The sequence below is a fragment of the Carex rostrata genome, chromosome 9 (assembly GCF_964058835.1).
Source record: "Carex rostrata chromosome 9, lpCarRost1.2, whole genome shotgun sequence".
NCBI lineage: Eukaryota > Viridiplantae > Streptophyta > Magnoliopsida > Poales > Cyperaceae > Carex > Carex rostrata.
In genome coordinates this window covers 5240201-5264290 of record NC_135926.1, presented here as the reverse complement: position 1 = coordinate 5264290, position 24090 = coordinate 5240201, and the positions used below count along the sequence as shown (strand labels likewise).

General features: G+C 35.3%; 3 protein-coding genes, 1 long non-coding RNA gene and 1 pseudogene across 7 annotated transcripts; 3 read left to right on the top strand and 2 right to left on the bottom strand.

Moving 5' to 3' along the window:
- Positions 1–4343: 4343 nt before the first annotated feature.
- Positions 4344–5494, bottom strand: LOC144559301 (small heat shock protein, chloroplastic pseudogene; annotated as a pseudogene). The gene is made up of 3 exons (XR_013513116.1): positions 5218–5494; positions 4912–5106; positions 4344–4616 (listed from the first exon to the last, which is right to left on the bottom strand). The product of XR_013513116.1 is annotated as a small heat shock protein, chloroplastic pseudogene (transcript).
- Positions 5495–6921: 1427 nt separating this feature from the next.
- On the top strand, positions 6922–10805 carry LOC144559263 (RNA-binding (RRM/RBD/RNP motifs) family protein). Of its 3 annotated transcripts, XM_078308274.1 has the most exons (6): positions 6922–7195; positions 7307–7415; positions 7731–7801; positions 9709–9900; positions 10278–10408; positions 10491–10805. In XM_078308274.1, the coding sequence occupies exons 1-6, from the start codon at positions 7094–7096 to the stop codon at positions 10537–10539; spliced, it is 654 nt and encodes a 217-aa protein (XP_078164400.1). In that variant the 5' UTR covers positions 6922–7093; the 3' UTR covers positions 10540–10805. The 3 variants fall into 3 exon arrangements, with proteins under 3 accessions (XP_078164400.1, XP_078164403.1, XP_078164401.1); XM_078308277.1 differs by lacking the exons at positions 6922–7195; positions 7307–7415 and adding an exon at positions 8326–8378 and having other exon boundaries at positions 7754–7801; XM_078308275.1 differs by lacking the exons at positions 6922–7195; positions 7307–7415; positions 7731–7801 and adding an exon at positions 7869–8378.
- Positions 10806–11331: 526 nt separating this feature from the next.
- LOC144559256 (pentatricopeptide repeat-containing protein At4g16470-like) lies at positions 11332–13210 on the top strand. Its single transcript, XM_078308266.1, has one exon. The coding sequence runs from the start codon at positions 11397–11399 to the stop codon at positions 13155–13157; it is 1761 nt and encodes a 586-aa protein (XP_078164392.1). The 5' UTR covers positions 11332–11396; the 3' UTR covers positions 13158–13210.
- A 293-nt stretch (positions 13211–13503) lies between these two features.
- On the top strand, positions 13504–14666 carry LOC144559262 (protein PHOSPHATE-INDUCED 1-like). The gene has a single exon (XM_078308273.1). The coding sequence runs from the start codon at positions 13504–13506 to the stop codon at positions 14410–14412; it is 909 nt and encodes a 302-aa protein (XP_078164399.1). The 3' UTR covers positions 14413–14666.
- Positions 14667–19029: 4363 nt separating this feature from the next.
- LOC144559865 (uncharacterized) lies at positions 19030–20259 on the bottom strand. The gene is made up of 2 exons (XR_013513276.1): positions 19935–20259; positions 19030–19363 (listed from the first exon to the last, which is right to left on the bottom strand). It is a non-coding gene; the product is annotated as an uncharacterized LOC144559865 (long non-coding RNA).
- Between the last annotated feature and the right edge of the window lie 3831 nt (positions 20260–24090).

Here is a 24090-nt window from a genome sequence, read left to right as displayed (position 1 = left end):
CCATATCCTACCCATTACAATATCGGTTCCGGTTCAGATCCGGGTCGGATATTAAATTATTAATTTTATAACCATACCCATAATTTAACCGGTTATATTTTTTAATCCATACCATATCCAAATTAATCAGATCCGGATCAGTTCCGGAGAATCGGGTAAAAGTAGCACCTCTAGCTATGCCCTCTCAAACAAGAATTGAGAATCATTCGCAAGATCCACATAAGCAATTTGTTTTGCTAGTTTTTGGATAGTAATAGAGCGAAAAAATATTTTGGATAACTTAATCCTTTGTGAAAAGTGATAATAAGAATTATATTCTTATTTCTTCAATTAATTATTTTATCAAATAGTCTTGGAAGCAAAATTTTTCCTTTTCGGTATGTGAAGCTTAATATATTTTTTTTTTTGCAACTAGAAAAGGGCCTCAACCCTCTCCTTTTTTGTCAATTGAAATTTTCACTCGCGAAATAATATTACACACACTAATATCGTGCCCGTGTGTTGCAACAGAAATATATTATAAGACAAAAATATTATCATACAAAATGACACACTTTTGTAAAAAATAAATTAATAAAAAATAATTATTCAACAATAAAAAAACCAACATAGATATATGAAGAAATAAGAAAATGAAAAAAAAAATTACTACTCAAAATCAGATAACTTGTTATCTAATATCCTTCCCTACTAATTATAGCTTCAGCACTGATTTTTTTTCTAAAGTATTAATCTCCATGCACAAAAGTATTTATACCTATAAGGTGAATAATTTTTACATAAATAATTCTCTTTAACCAAATCTCAAATTATATGAGGGGCCATACACGTTTTTAGATATGTATTTTTTTTTCATTCAATCTCATTCACATTTCTGACAATCTATGAGGAATTTTACGAATCTAAAATCACGAACGCCTTCTACATAATTTTCTCTTTCAAATGAGATCCATGATGACATATTTTCGGGCTCGTCATCACACAAGTATTTATACATATACTTGCAAGTACGTTTTACATATGACACTGGTTGACATATGAAAATATTAATATCAAGTATTACAAGTATTTATACCTATGCATTGGAGTATTATACCTATGTGGTCAATTATTTTTGTTAGAGAAATGTTAATGCATGGACGATTGGGGAAGGTTGATGCGGGGTCCCCACTACTTCATTTGATGAAGGTTAACACAGGGACCATTGAGGGCTGGAAAAGGGGTGATTATGTCAAGTTACACATGCAAGTATTAGACATTCTTCGGCCATTTTTATTAATATCCCTAAAACAAATGTAAATTTTAAAAATGCCCCTGTCTCCCATTTTTTTTTAAATATGCCCTGACCGCCAGAATTACAGGCGGCCCATTCCTCTAGTGAGGCGCCAGCCGCTGGGGCGCTCCAATAGGCCTGTGAGGCGCCACCCCCCAGGCGCCCCATGGTATTTTTTTTATTTTATTTTTATTTTTTTATTTAGAGATCTTAGTATTTTGATTTGAATAATTTTGTGAATTTTTTTTTTCTTATTTAGAGTGTATGCCAAAAAATAAAATATTTGATATATTTACGAAGTGATGTCGTAAATATTTGATATACTAAGATCTCTATAAATATGCGGCCATGCAGTCCTTCCATGCGGTTTTGATAATTTGATTGTATTTTAATTAAAATTTATGTGAAAAAGGACTAATTTGGACCGTACATCTTGATGGGTAACTTGACTAATCTGGGCCATTGGTTAAAAGGATTTACATGCAATTTACTTCTCAGAAATAATTTTCTCCGGGCTGAACAGAGCGGTGCTTCGTAACCTCAGACATCGCTCGCAGGGGGCTGCCGCCCCCCTGCCACCCCCCGCATAATGAAACTAATATTGTGAATTGTGATTGTGAAACTAATGAACTGTGATAACTGTCTTATCATTGATTTTCTTTCCGATAATGACAGTATTATAATATTGTTTCCGTATTGGTTCTGTTAACAATATGTCAGAATAGTTAGAATGGTATAAGTCCTAACACGATAGATACATGTTATAGTATATTTCCGTGTTACCAGCCTATAAATTGTAAAGTTAAGAAACCAAATGTTACTAGACTTAGTGGTTCTAAATATATGTCACAAACGTTACTTGACTTTATGGTTTAAAAGATTTAGACCCAAACCATTTATTATGATACGATCCTTAGTGTTTTGATTTAATTATGTAATTTTTGTTGTTCAATTAGATACATGCCTTATATTATGTATATTAAATGGTAAATAGACACGGCAGAATCGTCGCACCTCCGGATTCGGGGTGTGACAAGCATAACAATATATACGTGAATTTTTATTTTAAAATTCGCATATATAAATCCGCATATGCGTCCGCATACCGCATATGCGGTATGTAGTGGCCTTCCGCATGCATGAACAAAACCGCATTTTAGAACACTGCATACACATATACACATATACACATATACACATATACACATATACACATATACACATATACACATATAGATACAATTATACATACACATACACATACGCATACACATACACATATACATATACATACACATATATACATATACATATACATATACATATACATATACATATACATATACATATACATATACATATACATATACATATACATATACATATACATATACATATACATATACATATACATATACATATACATATACATATACATATACATATACAATATACATATACATATACATATACATACACATACACATATACATACACATATATTGTGTATGTATATGTGTATGTATATGTATATGTATATTGATGTCTCCATATTATGTCTTATTTATAGCCCTGATTTACACTAAAACCTGTGCTTTAAAGCCTATAAGTGTGGACTTTTTACTTATATTTCAAAGAAATGTGGTACTGCTATGCTTTATTTGGTATTTTGCAGGAAAAAGGGTGAAAAACAGGATCTGACGATTTTAGGAGTATGCGGGGGGTGGCAGGGGGGCGGCAGCCCCCTGCGAGCGATGTCTGAGGTTACGAAGCACCGCTCTGTTCAGCCCGGAGAAAATTATTTCTGAGAAGTAAATTGCATGTAAATCCTTTTAACCAATGGCCCAGATTAGTCAAGTTACCCATCAAGATGTACGGTCCAAATTAGTCCTTTTTCACATAAATTTTAATTAAAATACAATCAAATTATCAAAACCGCATGGAAGGACTGCATGGCCGCATATTTATAGAGATCTTAGTATATCAAATATTTACGACATCACTTCGTAAATATATCAAATATTTTATTTTTTGGCATACACTCTAAATAAGAAATTTTTTTTTCACAAAATTATTCAAATCAAAATACTAAGATCTAAAAAAAAAAAAAAAAAAAAAAAAAAAAATACCATGGGGCGCCTGGGGGGGTGGCGCCTCACAGGCCTATTGGAGCGCCCCAGCGGCTGGCGCCTCACTAGAGGAATGGGCCGCCTGTAATTTTGGCGGTCAGGACATATTTAAAAAAAAATGGAAGACAGAGACATTTTTAAAATTTACATTTGTTTTAGGGATATTAATAAAAATGACCGGACATTCTTCTTTTCAGAAAGCGCCAACAATCCATCCAGTGAGTTTAAGAGTAGCTTTACCTTCAGGTGGCAATGAAAACCTATGGGCGAAATATTCTCCTATGCCCTATTCCCCCCTTTGCATGCACCTGTTCATGATGTTTTTATTATAATAAGCAAATTGTATGTGCATTATACCGAATTTTTTTAAAATACCATAATAAAAAAATAAATCAAAAGATTCTAGATTTAGGAAATTTCTATATTTACACATACCACACATTTAATTTGTAGCTTATTTATGAGGAACACATATTCGCTTAGAGGTTCTCAAAATGTAAATATATTCAATATTACAGTGTATTTTTTAAATTTTTTTGGGAATATCTAAACCAATCTGCACCCCCATAAATACGCCGCAGATTGACTATACGACCAGAATAAATATGAAAATCTCCAAATCTAGAGTCTTTTGATTTATCCTTTTTTTTGTGCTACAAATAAATTTTTTTATGCATTATAGGAACATCTAATTAGCAACGAAAGTTCAGGATTAAAATTTTAGAAATTGAGATGGAAGTAGATGGGAAAAAGAAACAACAAACAAAGAAATAGATGAAAAAAGACTAAGCGTTTTATTTATCACCCTTTTTGACTGCATTTGACACATATTCAAGCACTATTTGCACAATTAACAACCATTATACAGCACTAATAGTAAACAGTAACACAGTAAACACTCCTAGCTAGCTACATAACTACAATCACAATTTTCCCTCAAGGCCTCCCTCAACCATCAATCTGCACCTCTATTACATCACCGCGCTCTTCCTCGTGCACCTTAGGGATCACCACCCGGAGCACACCGTGCTTCATCTCTGCTTTGATTTGATCCAACTTGTAACCCTTCTCGGGTATCTCGATCCTGCTACTGTACCTCCGCCGTGCCCTCCCTTGCCCCTGCTCTTGATTTCCTTCAGCTGCAGTAATATCTTCTACGCCATTGCCTGTTCTGTTTTCCTCTTCTTTCTCTCCTTTTATCACAAGAGTATTACCTGTAGATCAAATGATTTATCAATTCAAATAAATTATTTAAAGAACACCTTCTCAATATCAGAAACACTCAAACACCCAGTATACAATGAATATATATCACTGATAATTGTGGCATTAATTATTACCGTGTAAATAGTCCTAATTGATTTTATTGTAGTGAACTTGATAAAATACTATTGCAGATTAAATTCTGTTATAAGATAACTTGTTTATTTATTTACTTGCGTACATGTCTATAAGCTAGATGAAATCATGTTCCAATTGGTAAATTAATAAAAGCAAAAACATATATACCTTCCACCCACACCTTGACATCATCCTTGCTGAGTCCCGGCATCTCGACTTTCAGATAAAGTGACTTGTCATCCTCCCTGACATCCCACCCGGTCCGAAGCACTCCACGACCACCCAAAGGGACATCCATAAGCCGGTCCATGAAATTCAATACCTGGCTTATAGTTCTACCAGGATTAAACGGATCCCACGGATCTGAACCATACATACAAACAAGAATTTAATAATATATAGAAATTGCTTCATGATCTGACGTGCTATTATCTAAATTATACCAAGGACACCAGTGAATTTCTATATATATACCAGAGAAGAAGGCAGGCAAAAAATCATCTCTACGGCCATGCCGTGCACGGGCTGTGGCAGGACGACGGCCATGCCGTGCAGGGGCTGTGGCAGGTTGACGGTCAACGTTTATGCTCTTTTCATCACTAGTTGCAGTGTCGGAAGAATCAGTAGACAGGGGTCGATTCACAACAACACCCGAGGCTGCACCAACCGTCCGATTGAACGAGCACCGACCTAGGTTTTGTAAGAGTATGTTGGCTGTACTTGTTCTATTTGACAGTGCCCTAGCAGCCATGGCTATAACTATAAGATATGTTCAATTGCAAGTGCAAAACTTAAAACTGTCTGTTTCTGAGTAACAGTGGAGATGAGTACACGGAGGAACGTTTGTACAGAAGAAAGAGCGGTGGGTTAGTTGTACTGTTGGCGTGGTGTGACGAAGAGCAAACACGTGTGCTGTGTAAGTTATAATAATAGGTAAATGCCTGCTAGTTATATTATCTGCAGATTTCTGCTTAGGTTTCTCACAAACTTGTATTTTTTACTAAAAAAAATATACTTTCATTTTTTTTATGATTTTCTGTGTGTAATCTGTCCGTATATACCAGTATTTATATTTGATAGAAAAATATTTATATAAAATTTTAAAAATTTAAAACTGTGTATATTTACTTATTCAACAACATATTTTTCTTAAATCATTCAGTAAAAAGTGATAATTTTTTGTACATTAGATATTAACATTTTAGGATCCGTTTATAAGTAAATTATATGATAAGTATAATGCTTTTGGAGTGTAATAAAAGATGCATATTATAGGGTGTAAAAGAATAGTTTTACTCTTTCTAATTTAGAAGTATAATTTCTAAATAATTTCTGTATTTAATTAATATTTCATAACAATGGTTGAGTTTCATTTTAAAACATGTAAAGTTATCAATCAATTTCAAATTTTGTTAGATACACTATTGATTGCTTTCAAATATAATCATATGGCTGGAAATTATTTCTTTTCTTACCTTTCACCGATGTGTTAGTTATATCTAATTAAGTGTATTATATTTTATTTAATAATATTTATATTAATTAAACAATTAATTTTTAATTTTTATCTGTATTTTTGTTTTTGAAGGAATTCCCAGATATCTTGCATTCCTACTTCCTAAAACCTCGACGATTCGTGGCAAATGCTAAAGAATTCGTATCCTCTGCATTAACTCAAAAATGAATCTTTTGAGTTAATGTATCTCGACTGTTCGATTAGATTTGAGACTCGTGCGAATTAGATTCGCACTAATATTAAAGACTCTTATATTTTCGGCGCAAACCGAATAAACTCCGTTTACAATCGGACGGTCGATATATATTGACTCAAAAGATGCTCTTTTGAGTTCATGCAGACGATGCGAACTCACTGCTAAACGTGCCACAAATGAGAAAATACCGTCGGATTAAAGAATTCGTATCCTCTGCATTAACTCAAAGAGAATCATTTGAGTTAATGAATGTTAATTAATATCGGATCTGTTTAAAGATTTATGCAAATTATATCCTCACTAATATTAAATAACTTTTATGTTATAGATATAAACCGAATTGACTCCAAATCAAATGGTTGAAATTCATTAACTCAAAAGTTGAGATTCATTAACGATTTCTTTTTGAGTTAATGCAGAGGATACGCATTCCCCGACCTGGACACTGGACTCGCCAATGATTGGTGAAACTGGAGAATCTAAATTTGGAACGATCGGTGGATAAACACTGCACAAGAGCTGTCCCTTACCTCTTTCTCCAGTCCCTGGAAAAATAAAAAGGGGGTGATTTGTGGGAGGCATTTCTTTTTAGTCGAGAAGCAAAAGAGCGAGCAGGAGAGAACAGAGAGAAAAGGCCGATGGAGGATGAAGAGCATGAGGTGTACGGCGGTGAGATCCCAGATGTGGCGGAAATGGATGCTGACGGTGACATTAACGGTGGTGAAGTGGATGGTTCCAAGGTCTCTAGCCCCTCGCAAACCCTAATAGTCACCTTAACTTTGATCCTCTTCAGTTTCATCAGTTCGATTTGATTTGATTTGGTTTTTTTTTTTTTTTTTGGAATTTAATAGATTCAAGAGTTGGATGAGATGAAAAAGAGATTAAAGGAGATGGAGGACGAGGCCAATGCTCTCCGTGAGATGCAAGCTAAGGTGGAGAAGGAGATGGGATCTGGGCAAGGTTAAAATTCTTATTTGATTGTTGATTCAGACAACAACCTTCTCTCGACTTCCTGGGCTTATCTATGCATAATTAATTTATTGTCTTGCAATCTACAAGGATTGTTCTGAATATTACACATTGCCTTTACTATATGTTGAGGCTTGTCCACATGTTGATAATTTGTTTTAAGATTAGTATCTTGTATCTGAGATATATAGTTTTGTTTCTTTTTCTGAACATGATATATAAGTTATTTATGGAATTGTAAAGGTCCATACATAATTAAGGATTTACGAGGATACAAATGAATGTTTTAGTTTTGCTTATGTGCAGATCCTGGAGCTGAAGCTGCTAGTCAAGCTAACAAAGAGGAAGTTGATTCTCGCTCTGTTTTTGTTGGCAATGTAAGTTATATGCATATCCAAATTATTTGTTCATGCAAAAGTACTTCTGGCAGTAGACTATTGAAATGAAAGAAAAAGGCTGACCATCTAGGATATACCAAAGTAATGAATATTTTTTTCTTTTTATCTCCTTGCCTTTCCAAAAACTTAAATGTTATTACTGCATTGTGCTGCTGATTTCTTTTCTTTGGTATTATCGATCTTATGCACCTTTCGTGCATTCTTGCATCTATTATTTCGGGGAAAAAAAAGATCATTACAATAGTAAGAGAAAAAGAAAAGAAAAAGAAAAAAGAGATAAAAAAAGAAAAAGGAGGTGCTAAGCAGAAAACAAATAATATAAAAAAAGTTAAAGAAAAGATGGAGCAAAGAAAGATGGACTTTTGATGATAAGAGAAGAATAAAGCAAAGGAGTTGTAATGGTTGTAAAAAGGAGATATAAAGGGGGGCAAGAATGCACAATATTGGGTTCTTGTGCAGGCTGAGCATTTACAACTTCAAGGGATTTTGCTATATGTGCCCAGATTGTATGCAGAAGCTACATCGTGTGAAGGATGCAGGCGTGTGATGCCACATGGTAAAGGGTCCAACTCTTGATCCTTATCTCGATAATGTTTGTTTTGCTACGATTTTCTTTTTCAAAAGCAATAGAATAGTCTGACATCAGAACTAAACACTTGGATGATAAATTTAACACTTCAACAATAGCAAGTATTTTTTAGCTTTCTAATACAAGATCTTAGGTTGTTATTCTGAGTATTTTTGACCCACCTCCCCTGGGGAAGAAAATCTCTTCCCTACACCCTGGAGGTGAACTTAGTCTAAACTGAATTTAACAGATTCCTCTTGTATTTTTTGGTGGAATCCGTGAAACACACTTATTAGACTTTAGTTTTACCTTCACAAAGTTTATTAGACTTTAGTTTTACCTTCACAAAGTTTGGACAGCCTCATCTCAGAAGCTGGAACAATAAAATGGGGAGAAAGGAAAAAAAGGGCAAAAAGGACAAAAGCTATTGAATGAATAATAATGGTGAACTTGGAGGTACTGAATACGCAAGAAAACAGGAAGTAGAATGATATTTACAAATTGTGCAAACAAAAAACTGATAAAAGTGTTTTCAACTTATTAAATGATCGAGAGAAAATAAAGGGGAGTGAGTAAAATTCTGATCTATTGCAAAATATTGGAAAGTGAATAGCTTCAGTATAACATTATTTGAACTGGCCTTTTGAGTTTTTATTACATGTGATAATACTTTTCAGTTATTTTTGCTACATCTGAGCAAATTGATAGATGATAGATCTATTCCTCATAGAAATAATAAATAGCCAAATGCCAATTCAAATCCCCTATTACGAACTCTCTGGCATAGTTTTTTCTTATGATGCACTGAGGCGGTTCCTCCCAGCACTTAATACAGACTAAAATAATAAAAATTTGAATATGACCTGTCTGCTGGTGCCTTATAACAAGGGCAGTGCTTGGGGGTTTGTAACAGAGAATCTGTGCTCCAAATTGATTGACCATTTCAATATATAGTATGTATCTTTGATGCAACATTTTAATAAATTATTCCTCATTCTAAATGCAACTTCTTTCTGTCACTTGGTTGTGATTGCTCTTTTTTTGTTCATTTATAAAAATTCTACAACTAACAATAGCTCAAGTACTGCTTGAATTTTTGAGATTGTACCCTGATAAGTTACAGTGGACCTGTACACAGAAAGTTTTACCTATCTTGCAAATACCCTCTATTTTCTTGTCTTTTGTGATTTTATTACAGGCTCAACAAAGGTCTTGTTGCAGTCAGTACAAACAGTTACATAAGTTTCTGAAAAACAAAAAACAAAAAACTAACCACCTTATAAATATGAGATTACTGATGGGGAGATATAACGTGCAGGTGGATTACGCATGCACACCAGAAGAAGTTCAGCAGCACTTCCAATCATGTGGAACCGTCAATAGGGTGACAATCCTGACTGACAAGATGGGGCAGCCCAAGGGTTTTGCCTACGTCGAGTTTGTCGAAACAGAGGCTGTTCAGGTTGCTGTCCAGCTCAACGAATCTGAACTCCATGGCAGACAGCTCAAGGTTTTGATCTATTCAATATCTATTTGCTTTTTGTTTGTTTGTTTAAGTTAAATTGACACTAGATATTTTATTGATGTGTCCAAAATTGCAATATTTGTTGAAGATATGCTAAAAGAGTAAAAGACATTTTTAAATGGACCAGGAATGTTTTAGAGGAGTATTCAATTTGCACTAGGGTGTTTTTTTGGTCTTATTGGATGATTTTACCCTTTTATGGACTTAATTGCTAAATAAGCACCATGATTTCTAAAACCATTTTGGGTGTCTAGTTATTCTGAGATGTTCTTAGGAAGTTCTTCATTATGGTTGTTTTCTGCAAATAGGGATGACGATGGATAGAGTTTTGAATTTTTATATATATTGTGTTTCAAATGCAGGTTATGCCCAAAAGAACAAATGTACCAGGAATGAGACAGTTTCGAGGAAGGCGGTTCAGCCCATTTCCGGGGGGTTATCCCTACCCCAGGCCTTACATGCCTCCTTATATGGCATCCCCTTATGGATATGGGTATTCATTTCTTCATTTAACCCCTAAATCAAACATTTGTAACATAATTTTTATACATGTTTTCTGGTTTTTATTTCTGCAGGAAGGCTCCGAGGTTCAGAAGGCCCATGCGCTACAGGCCTTATCAATGATCTATATTCCACGAACAGGAGATTTGCTTCCAAAGTTGAATCAAGTAACAAGGCCTTCTTAAGTGGCCTTTCATCTAGCAAATTATCTGTGCGCTTGTTGCTTGTAGCTATAAAGAAACATTGGTTTCTCCTTATTATAAGCAGATCGTCTCTATTTAAACATTTATGTTAGTTGTGTTGGACTTCTTGTTTTTGTGTTCTGCATAGTAATAAATATGTATGTAATGGAAGTTTAGTGCCCTAATGATTCTCTGAATTCTGAGAGACAATTTTAGGTTCTCGGACAGATTCTATGTAGCTAATGATGTGGTTTGACATCTGTAATATAATTCGGAAATTTTAATGGCCAATAGTGCAGCAAATTTCAGAATAAAAATGCTACACAACTTTTGAAAAGCTACTTTTGCAAAAAGCGATGTGGTTAGATGTATGATGCTGAGTTTGAGTCTTATGAGAAGTGATTTTACTCTCGTAGTTTGCTGTGGTGTAGCCGATAAGCTGATTTATTTAGTCTTATGAGTCTTATGCTGAGTTATGAGACTTATGCTGCTGCTGCTGTTAAGATAATTGACAACTTTTATCTTAAAAAAAGTTCGTTATTTAGTTAAGAGTTTCTTGTTTAAGAAAAGAGTTATGAAAGTACAGGTTGAACTGTTAAACGTAATTCACTGATCGAACTAATCCGGAAGCATTGGGTAACAAAATTAATATTTTTCCATGAAGTAGTTAAACGAAGAACATAATCTGCTAAAATCAGATTTTTGTAGTCAGGCGCTAAATTTATGCCACGTCAGCATAACCACATCCTATTCTATCCCTGATCTTTCTTCTCCGTCGGTCTTTACCCTTCACTAAACATGCTCTCACCTCAACCAGACTCTCTGCATTATATTCCTCACAGTTCAACACCCAAAACCACCACCACCACCACCTACCCCAGCTCCACCCCAAATCTCAACTCCACTAATGGCAAAGTCTCCTTACAATTCAACAATAACCTCCAGCGTTACCCTTCTGACCTGGCGTCTGACATTCGTCAGAAAGCAAGGGATAAGAAACCATTTATAGCCCTCAATCTCTTTCGCTCCATGGTATTCTCTGATCAGTCCGAAAACCCTAGTACCTATCCAATCTCAACCATTCTTGGATGCTGTGCTTCACTCCGAGCCGTCCGATCAGGAAAGGAAGTACACGGTTTTATGATCCGACACAGCTCACACGGTTTGTGCACGTGCTCTTGCGAAAGTGCACTCGTTGATTTCTATTCCAAATGTCGGATGTTTTCAGCAGCCCAAAATGTGTTTGACAGAATGCCTGTGAGGGATGTGGTTGCCTGGACTATAATTCTCACAGCCTATTCTGATAGACGCAAATATGAAAACCATACGATGGCATTGTTCATAAAAATGCTATATGACAGTATTGAGCCAAATTCATATACTATTAACGTATTACTAGGCTGTACCACATTGCAACAAGGGAAGCAACTGCATGCATATGTTCTGAAGAATGGTTGGCATTCAGATACCTTTGTTGGGAGCTCTTTACTTGACATGTATGCTAGAAATGGTGAATTGAATGCTGCCAGATCGGCTCTAGACCAAATCAAACACAAGGATGTTATATGTTATAACAGCTTGTTATCGTGTTTAGGTCGAGTTGGTTCAATTGTTGATCAAATTGAACTTTTTATAGAAATCTGTAGGTTGGATTTTGACCCGACTCAAGCCACTTTAGTAGCACTTCTTAATGGGTGTGCAAATTCTGGGTTCACTGGCCCATCAAGACAATTGCACGGCCAAGGGATCAAAAGAGGCTTTAGTTCGGATGATATTGTACAAGGGGTGATTGTCGATATGTATGCAAAGTGCGGAGACCTAATATCTGCCCGTGCAGTCTTCAATCGAATAAATTTCACGAAAAATGTGGTTATTTGGAACACCATGATTGGTGGTTATGGTAAACATGGGTACATAAAGGAGGCCTTAACCATTTTCTCTCTGATGCAAAGATCCATGGTAAGACCTAACTATATCACCTTTATATGTCTATTATCAGCTTGCAGTCATGCTGGTTGGGTTGATAAAGGTTGGAGTCTATTCAATGCAATGCACAGAGACTACAATATCCGACCTAGGAATGAGCACTTCTGTTGCATGGTGGATCTATTGGGCCGAGCAGGGATGGTACGCGAGGCGTACCAGTTCATTTGCTCGAACAAGTGCGAATATAGACCTTCAGTGTGGGGTGCTCTATTGAGTGCATGTCGGGTCTGGGGTGATACTGACATAGGAGAGATTGCTTCCAAAAGGTTGATTGAATTGGAGCCTTATAACTCTGGATCTTATGTGGCAATGGCTGGTATATATGCGGCCAGCGGAAGGTGGGATGAATGTAATAGTGTGAGAGAAGTGATGGATAGTCACGATATAAAAAAAGACACCGGATATAGTTGTATTGAGGTTCATGGTAAAGTTTGCAAATTTAGAGCAGGGGATAGATCAAATAACACAACTTGGTTAGATGATGTTTATTCAATCTGTGAAAGTTTGAATACAAGTATATCAAATACGTGTATGATTGATTGCTTTGTAGATTGGGAAGCTCAAATTCTATGATAAATATATTATGTGAGTAACACATTCTGAAATTAGTTCTTGTGGCAACTGTATTTTGCTTATAGGATGAGGTTTAACTTCTGTAACAATTTATTTGTTAGCCCATGGTTGAAAGCCTATTAGCCCAAGTAATGCATGCAAAGAAGATTCTAATTGCACATGGAGAGGAGAATTACTTCAAACTTCTCCTCCCTCCCTCTCTCCTCCCCTTTGCTTGTCCTACTCATGCACTCAATTCCTTTCTCCATTATTCCAATCTCTTTAATTACCTTAACCCACTCCCTTGGAGCCCAACCCTATTAGTTCACCACCACAGAAGAAAGGAAAAAAGAGGTGGAAATAAACCATGTCTTTCTCATCTCCACATAAATCTTTTTTCTCTCTTCTCTTCCTCTCCTTGATTAAACTCTCTCTAGCATCCCTGTACCAGCCACCACCTACCATCTTAACATACCACAATGGTCCTCTGCTGCAAGGCCACATTCCAATTTCTCTCTTTTGGTACGGCTCCTTTACCCTGAAACAGAAATCCATAATCACTGATTTCATTCTTTCTCTAACACCCCACAACCCAAACTTAGCATCTCCACCCCGCTCACCAACCGTTGCCAAATGGTGGCATACTGTGGATTATTATGTCCAAACTGCGGGTAAAATCAAAACCCACATCTTACTAACAAACCAATTAACTGATGAGTCCTACTCACTTGGCAAGCTACTCACTCGTTCTGACCTCTCTTCACTTGCCACGCGCCTTGGGGTGTTGCCAGGTGGTATAGCACTGGTGCTAACCTCATCTGATGTGTCAGTTGATGGGTTCTGCATGAATACATGTGGATTGCACACACCAGAGTATATATGGGTTGGTGACTCTTCAGGGCAATGCGCTGGCAAATGTGCGTGGCCATTTCACGCGGCTGAATTTTATGGCCCAAATAGGGGGGTTGTGGTGCGACCCCCAAATGGTGATGTCGGGCTAGATGGGATGGTGATCAATTTGGCAACTCTGTTAGCAGGTGTGGTCACAAACCCGAATGGAGACGGGTATTTTCAAGGGGATGCTGCTGCACCAGTTGAGGTGGCTGCTGCGTGTCCTGGTGTTTACGGTCGTGGGGCATACCCGGGTTATCCCGGGCAGCTTAAAATTGATAGACTTACAGGAGGTAGCTACAATGTGGAGGGGAGGAATGGGAGGAAGTTCTTGGTTCCAGCATTGATCGACCCATTGCAGCATTCGTGCCAGATAATAAGCTGATTTGGGTTGTTTTGAGATTTGCCAGACTAAATTTGGTTATAGATACGTCGTGTCAGTTTGATTGATTGTGGTCAGTGTGACCAGTTGATATCAATGGCACAATTGTTATGGGTTCGCTTGCTTTTACCATAATATTTTTTCACTGATTAACCGAGTTAAATGTTCAAGCTCTGCTTTTGGAAATAAGAAATAGGAGGCTTTAAATGTAAGAAAATACAATCTTTAACCTAAATAAGGTCTTGTAGTCCCTTTTATTGCTCTGTACTCCGAAAAATTAAAGTCCATTATGGGCCCATAAATGAACTATTGTTATTACAAGGGATACTCATCTGATGGGCCTGATTTATTATGTGCTCATAGCCCTTGGCACCATCCAAATGTCTTTTTAAAACCTATCAATTTATGCATCCTGACTTTCCATGGCTCTTCTTGATAACTTCAAGATCTTCCGATTTTTTTTATTAATAGTTACTATCTTTTTCCCTTTTAAGTTAAATTCTTAACGGCTCTTTAAGCCTTGTATGCAAAGTAAGGTTATGAACAATTATTAATACAAATCTTTAAATCAATTCAATTCCGCAATTTAATAGTACCACATTAGATTTTTTTTTTCTTTTTCTTTTAGAGTTATGATGTTGAAGTATAAAAATATACTTAATAATGCAATACTGACAAATACTGTACAAAAAAAGGTTAAACCAGGTTTTTCGGTCAAATGGTATACATGAAAGGATCAATCAAGATATTTTTTTTTGGGTTTGGTTCTTGGACGAAAGCCTACAGATCCAATTTAAAACATACCATAACGGAGCAGGTAGCAAATAGCGTAAAATGTGGTTTGCACAAGAAGATTTCAGATTCTGAATTCGTATTATCTGTATTTTTATAGAGAAATATTATTTCAGAGGTGACAAAAGTGAGAAGACTCTGAAATTTTGAGATATTGAAATGGTAAAGAAAAGAAAAAAAAAGGTCCAACTGTTAACGTCAAGATTCCTCAAAAATAGTCGCAAAAATGTGCTCCAAGCCCTTGGGCTCTTGAACAGAATTCAACCACACTAGAATGGATGGTACAAAGCCCTTCCAGCGTTTTATACTTTTAGAGAACACTAGAATAAGTAATTTTTTCCCAAATCAAATCGAAAATATCACCGAAGAATGAGTGTCACAGTAATTATTTGGGTAAAGATTTTATCAGAGAAGTTTTGGCTTCATGCAGTGTTATGTTAGTTGTATATTCAACCACATGAAATCAAACCAGCTCTATTAAAATATTTAGCCTAATTGTTTCTTGTTGAGATTTTCATTCGTAAACTTTCTTTCTATTGTATTAATCATTTAAATTTTGTCGGACTTTAAATTCAACGCGTCCTCGGGTGATGGAGTTGAACCACATTTTTTGATGGACAATTGCATGAATTATTTTTGTTCTTAATTTTGTCCTCCAGTCCTGGCAAGGGCGCCTTTGAAAAATAAATTTAAGGTTTGAAATTCAGTCTTCGTCACTAAAGGTAATTATTTTGAGAACTTTGATTTAATCTCATGCTGGGAAAAAAAATAAGTGTAAGAGCTACAGGTCTGAGTGGTTACTACAATAAATTGTGATATGTAATAGTTGTAATAGAGTTAAATCCTTTTTGACATAATGCATCACAAAATTTTAAAAATAGTCTGAAGAAGAGAAAGAATTAAGCAATTTTTTTATAAATTGTTCTATGTTTCAAAATTTTCAAATTGAAATTAAAAGAAAAACATTTTGTTATAACTTTACAGTCCCCATTATTTGCTCCTGCTTCTTCCCCATATAGACTATGGAGCAAATCATTTTTAAAACACAGTTACCAAGAAATGAAGTTCATGGAAACTGAAACAAATAATCTGGATTCTGATCACCAATTAGTCTAGTTGTACTTGTAGGTCATACCACCAAAAAAATTTGGCCTCTTTTGGTGGCACCATGATTCGCGCAATCGAATATTTAGTATATTACCGTTGAGATCTATGAAAAGCAAAAAAATATTAACAACTTGCTCTAATCAGATCGGAGCACGAGGCCTCACCTTTCAAGAATCAAAAGATGTACAGTACAGGTGTATATCCGCCTAAGGGCTTTTCCTCAAAAGAAAAAAAAAACAAAACAGATGTATATCAAACTTCTTGTCGTTCTTTGTTCGAACAAGAAAAAAAAAATAACAAACCCAGCGTGAACTTAACCTCAAAAATTTAGATTGACTATTAATGATAAATTCAAATCATTTAAACCGATTTAATTCATAATTAAAGTATTTATATGTCAAATTTATTTTTCAAACTAATTTAATATAAATTTAAACAATTAAAAATGATGAAATATGAATGCATTAAAATTTACTTATAAACTACTTTTTTTATCGGTTGACTTTTTAAAATTAAATTGAAAATTTATTATTTTGACATACATACACATCACTCACGAAGCAAATTCGTTTCAACAGTTAAAATTTGATAAATTTTGAAGTTAAACCCACTAAAGAACTTGATGAGCTTAAAAGAAATTTAATTCTACTCCATATATATAATAACTACGTGCGAGACAGATTTTAAATCCTGATGATACTCAGATTGTGCCTTATCAGCCACCAGGAGACGAGGAGGATACATCTAACAACAATGCGTAGATGGCTTATTTAGTTTCTAGTTTCTTTTCTCTTTTGTTATCCAGTTTGCTATTATATGTTTTTGTGATGTAAGGAAGTGATGATGAACTTTTATAATTTTAGTTGATTTAGATTGTTGTTTTTGGTTGTAATGAACTACTGGTTTCTTAAATGAAACGAGCTCAAAGCCTTTTATCACAATATATATACATACATACATATATATATATATATATATATATATATATATATATATATATATAGGCTGTGGCTAATTTGCTGCCGGCAGCATTTCTGCTGGCGGTGCTGCCACTGTTTTTTCTATTTTTTGTTGTTCAAACGACAAATCTAAACCGTTAGATGTTTAATCTATATTATAATCTACTTGGAGACCAAATTTTACATTTTTTGGAATTTTTTTACTATATATTAAGCTGGTTTGAAAACCGCTGATTTCAATGCTGCAGAAATTTACTGGAATCAGCGGTTTTCAAACCAGCTTAATATATAGTAAAAAAATTCCAAAAAATGTAAAATTTGGTCTCCAAGTAGGTTATAATATAGATTAAACATCTAACGGTTTGGATTTGTTGTTTGGACATCACACGGCTAAATATAGCCCCGGCAGCACCTCTGCTGAAATGCTGCCAGCAGCAATTTAGACAGACTCTATATATATATATATATATATATATATATATATATATATATATATATAGAGTTATGCTATCCTACTTTGCAAATTAAAGGGGCTGTATTAATTCGTGTTTCTGACCCTCCGATCTGCTTCAAGAATAGTGCTGATCAGATCGCCAAAACGCGGAACTGGACGTCTCCTGTTAAGCACCCTTTACATTTCCTTTACAATTTTAGGAAATGGAGGCCTCCAATTAAAACCCTAGACAGCTCCCCGTGTCTCCTCCTCTCTCACGCGAAAAAGAAGAACGGCAAAGGCGAAAATGAAAACCCTAGACAGCGAGACCCCTCTCCTTCTCTCTCACGCATAGGCTAAGAGGCGAAACTGGAGCTCAGTCGCTGCCTCCGACTGGTCGACTGGTCGCTCAGCGCAGCCCTAACTCCGACTCCACTACCCCGACTCCGACCCCTCTCCTTCTCTCTACTTCCCTCCGCCTCCGACTTGCCAGGAGCTCTCTCTCTCTCTGGAACCATAACTAGCGGAGGAAACAAGAATCCTGTCTAGTTTTGTGCTGGACTATTGGTATGGTTTACTCCTGATGAGGAGTACCACTCTTTCAATGCTCCTATGCGAGGACAATTTAAAGCTTGATTACTCTACAATTGGGTTGCCGGCTGATGGTACCAGGAGATTCGGTACAGGAAGTATGGTGTTGTTCTGCGGATCTTGTCAGAACTGAAGGCAAGATAAGAAAGAAGACGTGGATTTGTTGGCTTTTAGGAATAACGTGGATTTGTTGGCTTTCAATTTTTGTTTTTGGGCTTGGGTTTTTAGATTACATAGTTACAATTTTTGATGTACAAGTAAAAGACTATGGTACTGGTACCATGTGCTAATCTGTTGAATTTGTTAGAGATATAATAAATCATGGTTTATGTTTCAGTTTTTTTCTTTTGACTGACAATAGAGGATAGTGCTCTGAATGTGTTGTTGGTGCAGCTTTTTTATTTTTTTCTTTTGTAAAATAGTTGAAATTAGAAAAAGGCATTCAATGTGGGATGCATACTTGAGGTGTAAACCAAGTTACCAGTAAAATCAACCAGTACATTACTTTTAATAGTTGAAGTTGAAAACAGAAAATAACAACAAAAAATCAAAATTTACAAAAATTTCAGATTTAACATTATCTTATTATGAAGTTCTACCATCCTTGTCAATTAACAACTATAAACAATGGAGTAACAAGAAATGAACAAAAATTGCATAAATCAAATATCTAATTGAATATATGGCTAAAAATCATCTTTGCAGCTAAGAATGGAAAATATATAGTCCAAATACTAGTACATAAACTCACATCAGAGGCCAAATTAAAAATATGGATCATTGTGCAAACAAAGTCAGAGGTCGAATAAAGCTGAGCCAAAAGAAAATATAATCAAAGTCTTAACATATTTAAATTGCAAATACAACAATATAGCAGTAGCAGCATATCTGAACATATTTAAATTGCGAATCTAAACAAAGTCTAAACAAATTAACATAGTCCAAATTAATAGAATCCAAATTAATAAACAATTCATAAATCTTCTTCTTCAGACTCGTAAATTTCTGCCAGACTCGTAAACCTCTTCATCTCTTCGTCCTAACTAAGTCGCAATCAACTTCAATACATGTCCTGTATCACAATTTAATATACAATGTGTTATAATCAAGGTCGAACAATTTAATATATCAATCTAGACTCAATTGAACCAGTGGTGATCTCTCAAATTCTGAAATTAGGCACAAAAATGCTTAAAGTTTCAACACAAATGCCCTCAATTTTACCCTCAATGCAACATAGAATCTATGAATTGCTGGAACTGTAGCTATACTGGTGCCTTAACATCTAACAACCCAAAAAATCCAGATCCAAGATGGAAATTTGATTGCTAAATTTAACAAAAGGTTATCAAATTTAGAATTCCTCAAGTCAGTGAGAATTGTGACATCACAACAGATACCAAACAAGAATTTTCAAAACAATCTATAATCTGACAAAAGCAAGCAAAATGACTTTTAAGAACATCCTAGTTTTGCTTTTTTTTAATCTTAATTTGTCATTTCTTAAGCATTCTAAGATACAATTATAGTAAATTGTGCTAAGTACAAGTACGATATCTCAATAAGCCAGAAATTAAATTAAGCATTAAAAGGAAAAAGGAAAGAGGTCAGGTAGATTGGTACTCATCAGGAGTAAACCATACCAATAGTCCAGCACAAAACTAGACAGGATTCTTGTTTCCTCCGCTAGTTATGGTTCCAGAGAGAGAGAGAGCTCCTGGCAAGTCGGAGGCGGAGGGAAGTAGAGAGAAGGAGAGGGGTCGGAGTCGGGGTAGTGGAGTCGGAGTTGGGGCTGCGCTGAGCGACCAGTCGACCAGTCGGAGGCAGCGACTGAGCTCCAGTTTCGCCTCTTAGCCTATGCGTGAGAGAGAAGGAGAGGGGTCTCGCTGTCTAGGGTTTTCATTTTCGCCTTTGTCGTTCTTCTTTTTCGCGTGAGAGAGGAGGAGACACGGGGAGCTGTCTAGGGTTTTAATTGGAGGCCTCCATTTCCTAAAATTGTAAAGGAAATGTAAAGGGTGCTCAACAGGAGACGTCCAGTTCCGCGTTTTGGCGATCTGATCAGCACTATTCTTGAAGCAGATCGGAGGGTCAGAAACACGAATTAATACAGCCCCTTTAATTTGCAAAGTAGGATAGCATAACTCATATATATATATATATATGAGGAGGGATCGGATGACACCCTTTTTTGGTGACATCGGATGACACCGTGCATTTTCAAAGTCCAAACAGTCGATCCAAACCGTTCAACTTAATGGATATGTTAAAATGTGCTTGCAGATCAAATTTTACATTTTTCTGAATTTTTTTACTATTTATTAAGATGGGTACAAAAATTCAACGGTCTGAATATAGCGATTTTGTTAAATACTTAATAAATAGTAAAAAATTTTCAAAAAATGTAAAATTTGATCTGCAAGCACATTTTAACATATATATTATGTTGAACAGTTTGGATCGACTGTTTGGACTTTGAAAAGTTTGAAAATGCACGATGTTATCCGATTTCACCAAAAAAGGGTGTCATCTGATCCCTCCTCTATATATATATATAGAGAGAGATGGACTTGGGTGAGACGCGGAGTATACGCGTTTGGTGCTCCATGGTACATTTTAGCCATTTTGAAAATCCAAACAACCGATCCGAACCGCTCAACACGATCTCCATATTGAAATGTGCTTGGAGACCGAATTTTACATTTTTTGAAATTTTTTTACTATTTATTAAGCCACTTTGAAAATCGCTGATCCGGTGGTCCAGAAATATTTACTGTTCACCCGGATTTTCAGATTTTCAAAGTGGCTTAATAAATAGTAAAAAAATTCCAAAAAATGTAAAATTTGGTCTCCAAGCACATTTCAATATGGAGATCACATCTAACGGTTCGGATCAGTTGTTTGGACTTTCAAAATGAAAATATGACGTGAAGTACAAATGCGTGGTGCTCCGCGTCTCACCCAAGTCCATCTCTCTCTCTCTCTCTATATATATATATATGCGAGATTGTTTTCTTATAGGGTGCATTTGGATGGAGTAAAAATAACACTAATTCGAGAATAACACTATTCCTTTGAGCTATTCGATATTTGGATGGAGCAAGAATAGCATTAACTCACAATTCTTTGTTTGTCTTATATGAGTTAGCTCACTATTCTGCTAACCCAACCAAAAGTTGAGTTAGCTACTATTCTCAAACTTGAGATTAACTCTATTTTTGCTCTATTCCTTATTTCATTCAAATGTATCCATAGAGATTTACATCAAATCCTTAGTGGTACTGAACAATAGAATCTTTTAGAATTAGTAGATCGGACCGTTCTTTAAACTTTGTATGAATCTTAAAGAGGACCCCCTACAATCAAATAGGCACCAGATTGAATTAGGTATGGTTGAAAGTTAATCTGAGCCGTAAAGTTGGGGATTCCACCGTCCAATACCGGAGAGAATATTGTCCGATTTACATTCATAAACTTTTTTCTGTTGTATTCATCATTTGATATTATGGGTTTCATTCCACGAGGGAATGATTGTTTTTCAATTAATGGTATTTTTTTTTGAAAATTAGTGGCATTAAATGTCTACTAACAATTTCATTGATAAAAAAACATATTTATCGTAATTTCTAAATATACTATTTTATTCTCATGAAAATCTTTAAACTACTATAATATTCTAATCTATTTTAATTATTCTAATACTATAATCTTCATCTCGCTCCACGACTGGATCCGCTTCTTCGACCGTCGCCGCACTCCGACAACAACCTGATCTACTCATCGCCGCGCTCCAATCGAGATGTTGATCACCCTAACGCCATCTCGCTCCACGACCAGATCTGCTTCTTCAACCGCTGTCGCGCTCTGACAACGACCGAATCTACTCACCGTCGCACTCCAATCGAAATGTTGATCACCCTAACGCCATCTCGCTCCACGACCGGATCCGTTTCTTCGACCATCACCGCGCTCCGACAATGATCGGGTGTACTCACCGTCGCACTATAATCGAGATAGAGACTCTACGCTACGAGTTCCAATGATACCGCACTCTCGGCTCAGATCGGCTCCGCTCGGCCCCAGTTCCTCCCTTCTCTCTTGTTCTCCTCTCCACTCGAGAAGATAGAGCCGAGAGAAAGTCGAGAATAAAAAAACTACAAGAAATAGAAAGAATGAGATTGAATGGAGATAAGGAAAAAGTTGAATGGCGGCTGCCAAAACCTAATTTTTTTTTTTCTTTTCATACTGCACGTGTAAATGGAGACGACTCATTGGTTTATTGTTGGCTCGCCACGCCTATCATGACTGTTCTCCTTTATTTTGGCTTGAGATAGGTTGTGCAGAAACTCCTTGATTATGATTAGATTTTATTTCTAACCTAGTCCAACTTGTTTGAAACTAAAAATTTGATTGTTGTTGTTGTTGTTGTTGTTGTTGTTGTTGTTGTTTGTATTCATCATTTGATATTATATTGGATTTTAAATTCAACGCATCCTTGAATTAATGGAGTTGGTAGTTGGCACATATTTTTTTGATGAAAGATTGCATGAATTATTAATTTTTTCTTAAATGTAGTTTATCAAGCGTATTTCATCAGAGGTAGACAGAAATGAGTTGGAGTGTGAAAAAAATAAGTTGGGTTGGGAAAAAGAATTAGTTGACAAGAAATTGAATTCGGCCTAGAGATAAATAAATTTGTTCACTAGTATGTTTGGTTGGATTGAAAATAGATTATTTTTAAGAACAAGTTATTCGGCGTTTGATTATGTTAGAATAGCAAGAATAGAGAATCAAATTTGTTTGTCCTATTAGAACAAACTATTCTCACAAAAAATTAGAACAAGCTATTTTAATAAGACAAATATCAATTTTACTATTCTTGTTATTCTAAGATTACAAGCAAACATACTAAATATTGAGTCGCAGTAAAGTAGGCAATAGCCCTAAATTATTTGAGCTATTTTTTTTTTTTTTCAAAATCTAGGAATATAATTGACAACTCACATCTGCTTTCCTTGAGCCTTATGGATCCACATCTCCTCAGGTAACCTGAGATATAATTTTTAAATTCAGACTAATCTGGCATGAATTAATCTCATAGCAGAACCTATATAGTTACAAACTAAAAATTATGAGAGTGATAATTATTTTTTCTTTCAATTTGTCTTCAAGGCAAAAAATAAAATTTTCTTTTCATTCACTGTTTTTTTTTTCCTTTGATAATTCTCGTCTATTTTTTTTGGCGATCTGTGAGAAATTTTATGAATTTAAAAATATAAACGTCTTCTACTTGATTTTCTTTTTCAAATGAGATATATAAAAAGTATTTTTGAGTTATAATTCATGCTGCTTGTTTTTTCTTTTCCAACGCTTTATATTTCAAATTGTAAGTCTTAAAAGTACTTATCACAAGTTAATGGTGTTTTTAGAAAGTCTTAATATTTATATTAACAACTCTTAACAGTGCTTTTTAGAAAGATAATATTGGATTTTCTTTGTCTTTATTTTGTTTTTCACAAATCTTAATATTGTTTTTAGAAAGTTTTAATAGTTATTTCAGAAAATCTTAATTGTGTATCATAACATATATTAATAGTTCATTGTTTTCTATATGTCTTTAATTCTCCTTCTGTCATTTTACAAAACAAATCTTATTTCATCTTGTAAATCGTCAAGCACAGAAAAGCTGGAGATTGAGATAGGTGGTGCGACGGTCAAAAATGGAGCAGATACGGGAATGAGAGCGAAAAAGAAAAAAAAATATAATCGGTAGATGGAGAGAAAGTTGGAGGACGAGGGGAC

Excerpts from the sequence above, each read along its gene's own strand:
- LOC144559263 (XM_078308274.1), top strand. The coding sequence starts at position 7,094 with ATGGAGGATGAAGAGCATGAGGTGTACGGCGGTGAGATCCCAGATGTG. Across the intron at positions 7,802-9,708 it reads GCTCTGTTTTTGTTGGCAAT|GTGGATTACGCATGCACACC; the intron begins GTAAGTTATATG and ends TATAACGTGCAG. Across the intron at positions 10,409-10,490 it reads GCATCCCCTTATGGATATGG|GAAGGCTCCGAGGTTCAGAA; the intron begins GTATTCATTTCT and ends TTATTTCTGCAG.
- LOC144559256 (XM_078308266.1), top strand. The coding sequence starts at position 11,397 with ATGCTCTCACCTCAACCAGACTCTCTGCATTATATTCCTCACAGTTCA.
- LOC144559262 (XM_078308273.1), top strand. The coding sequence starts at position 13,504 with ATGTCTTTCTCATCTCCACATAAATCTTTTTTCTCTCTTCTCTTCCTC.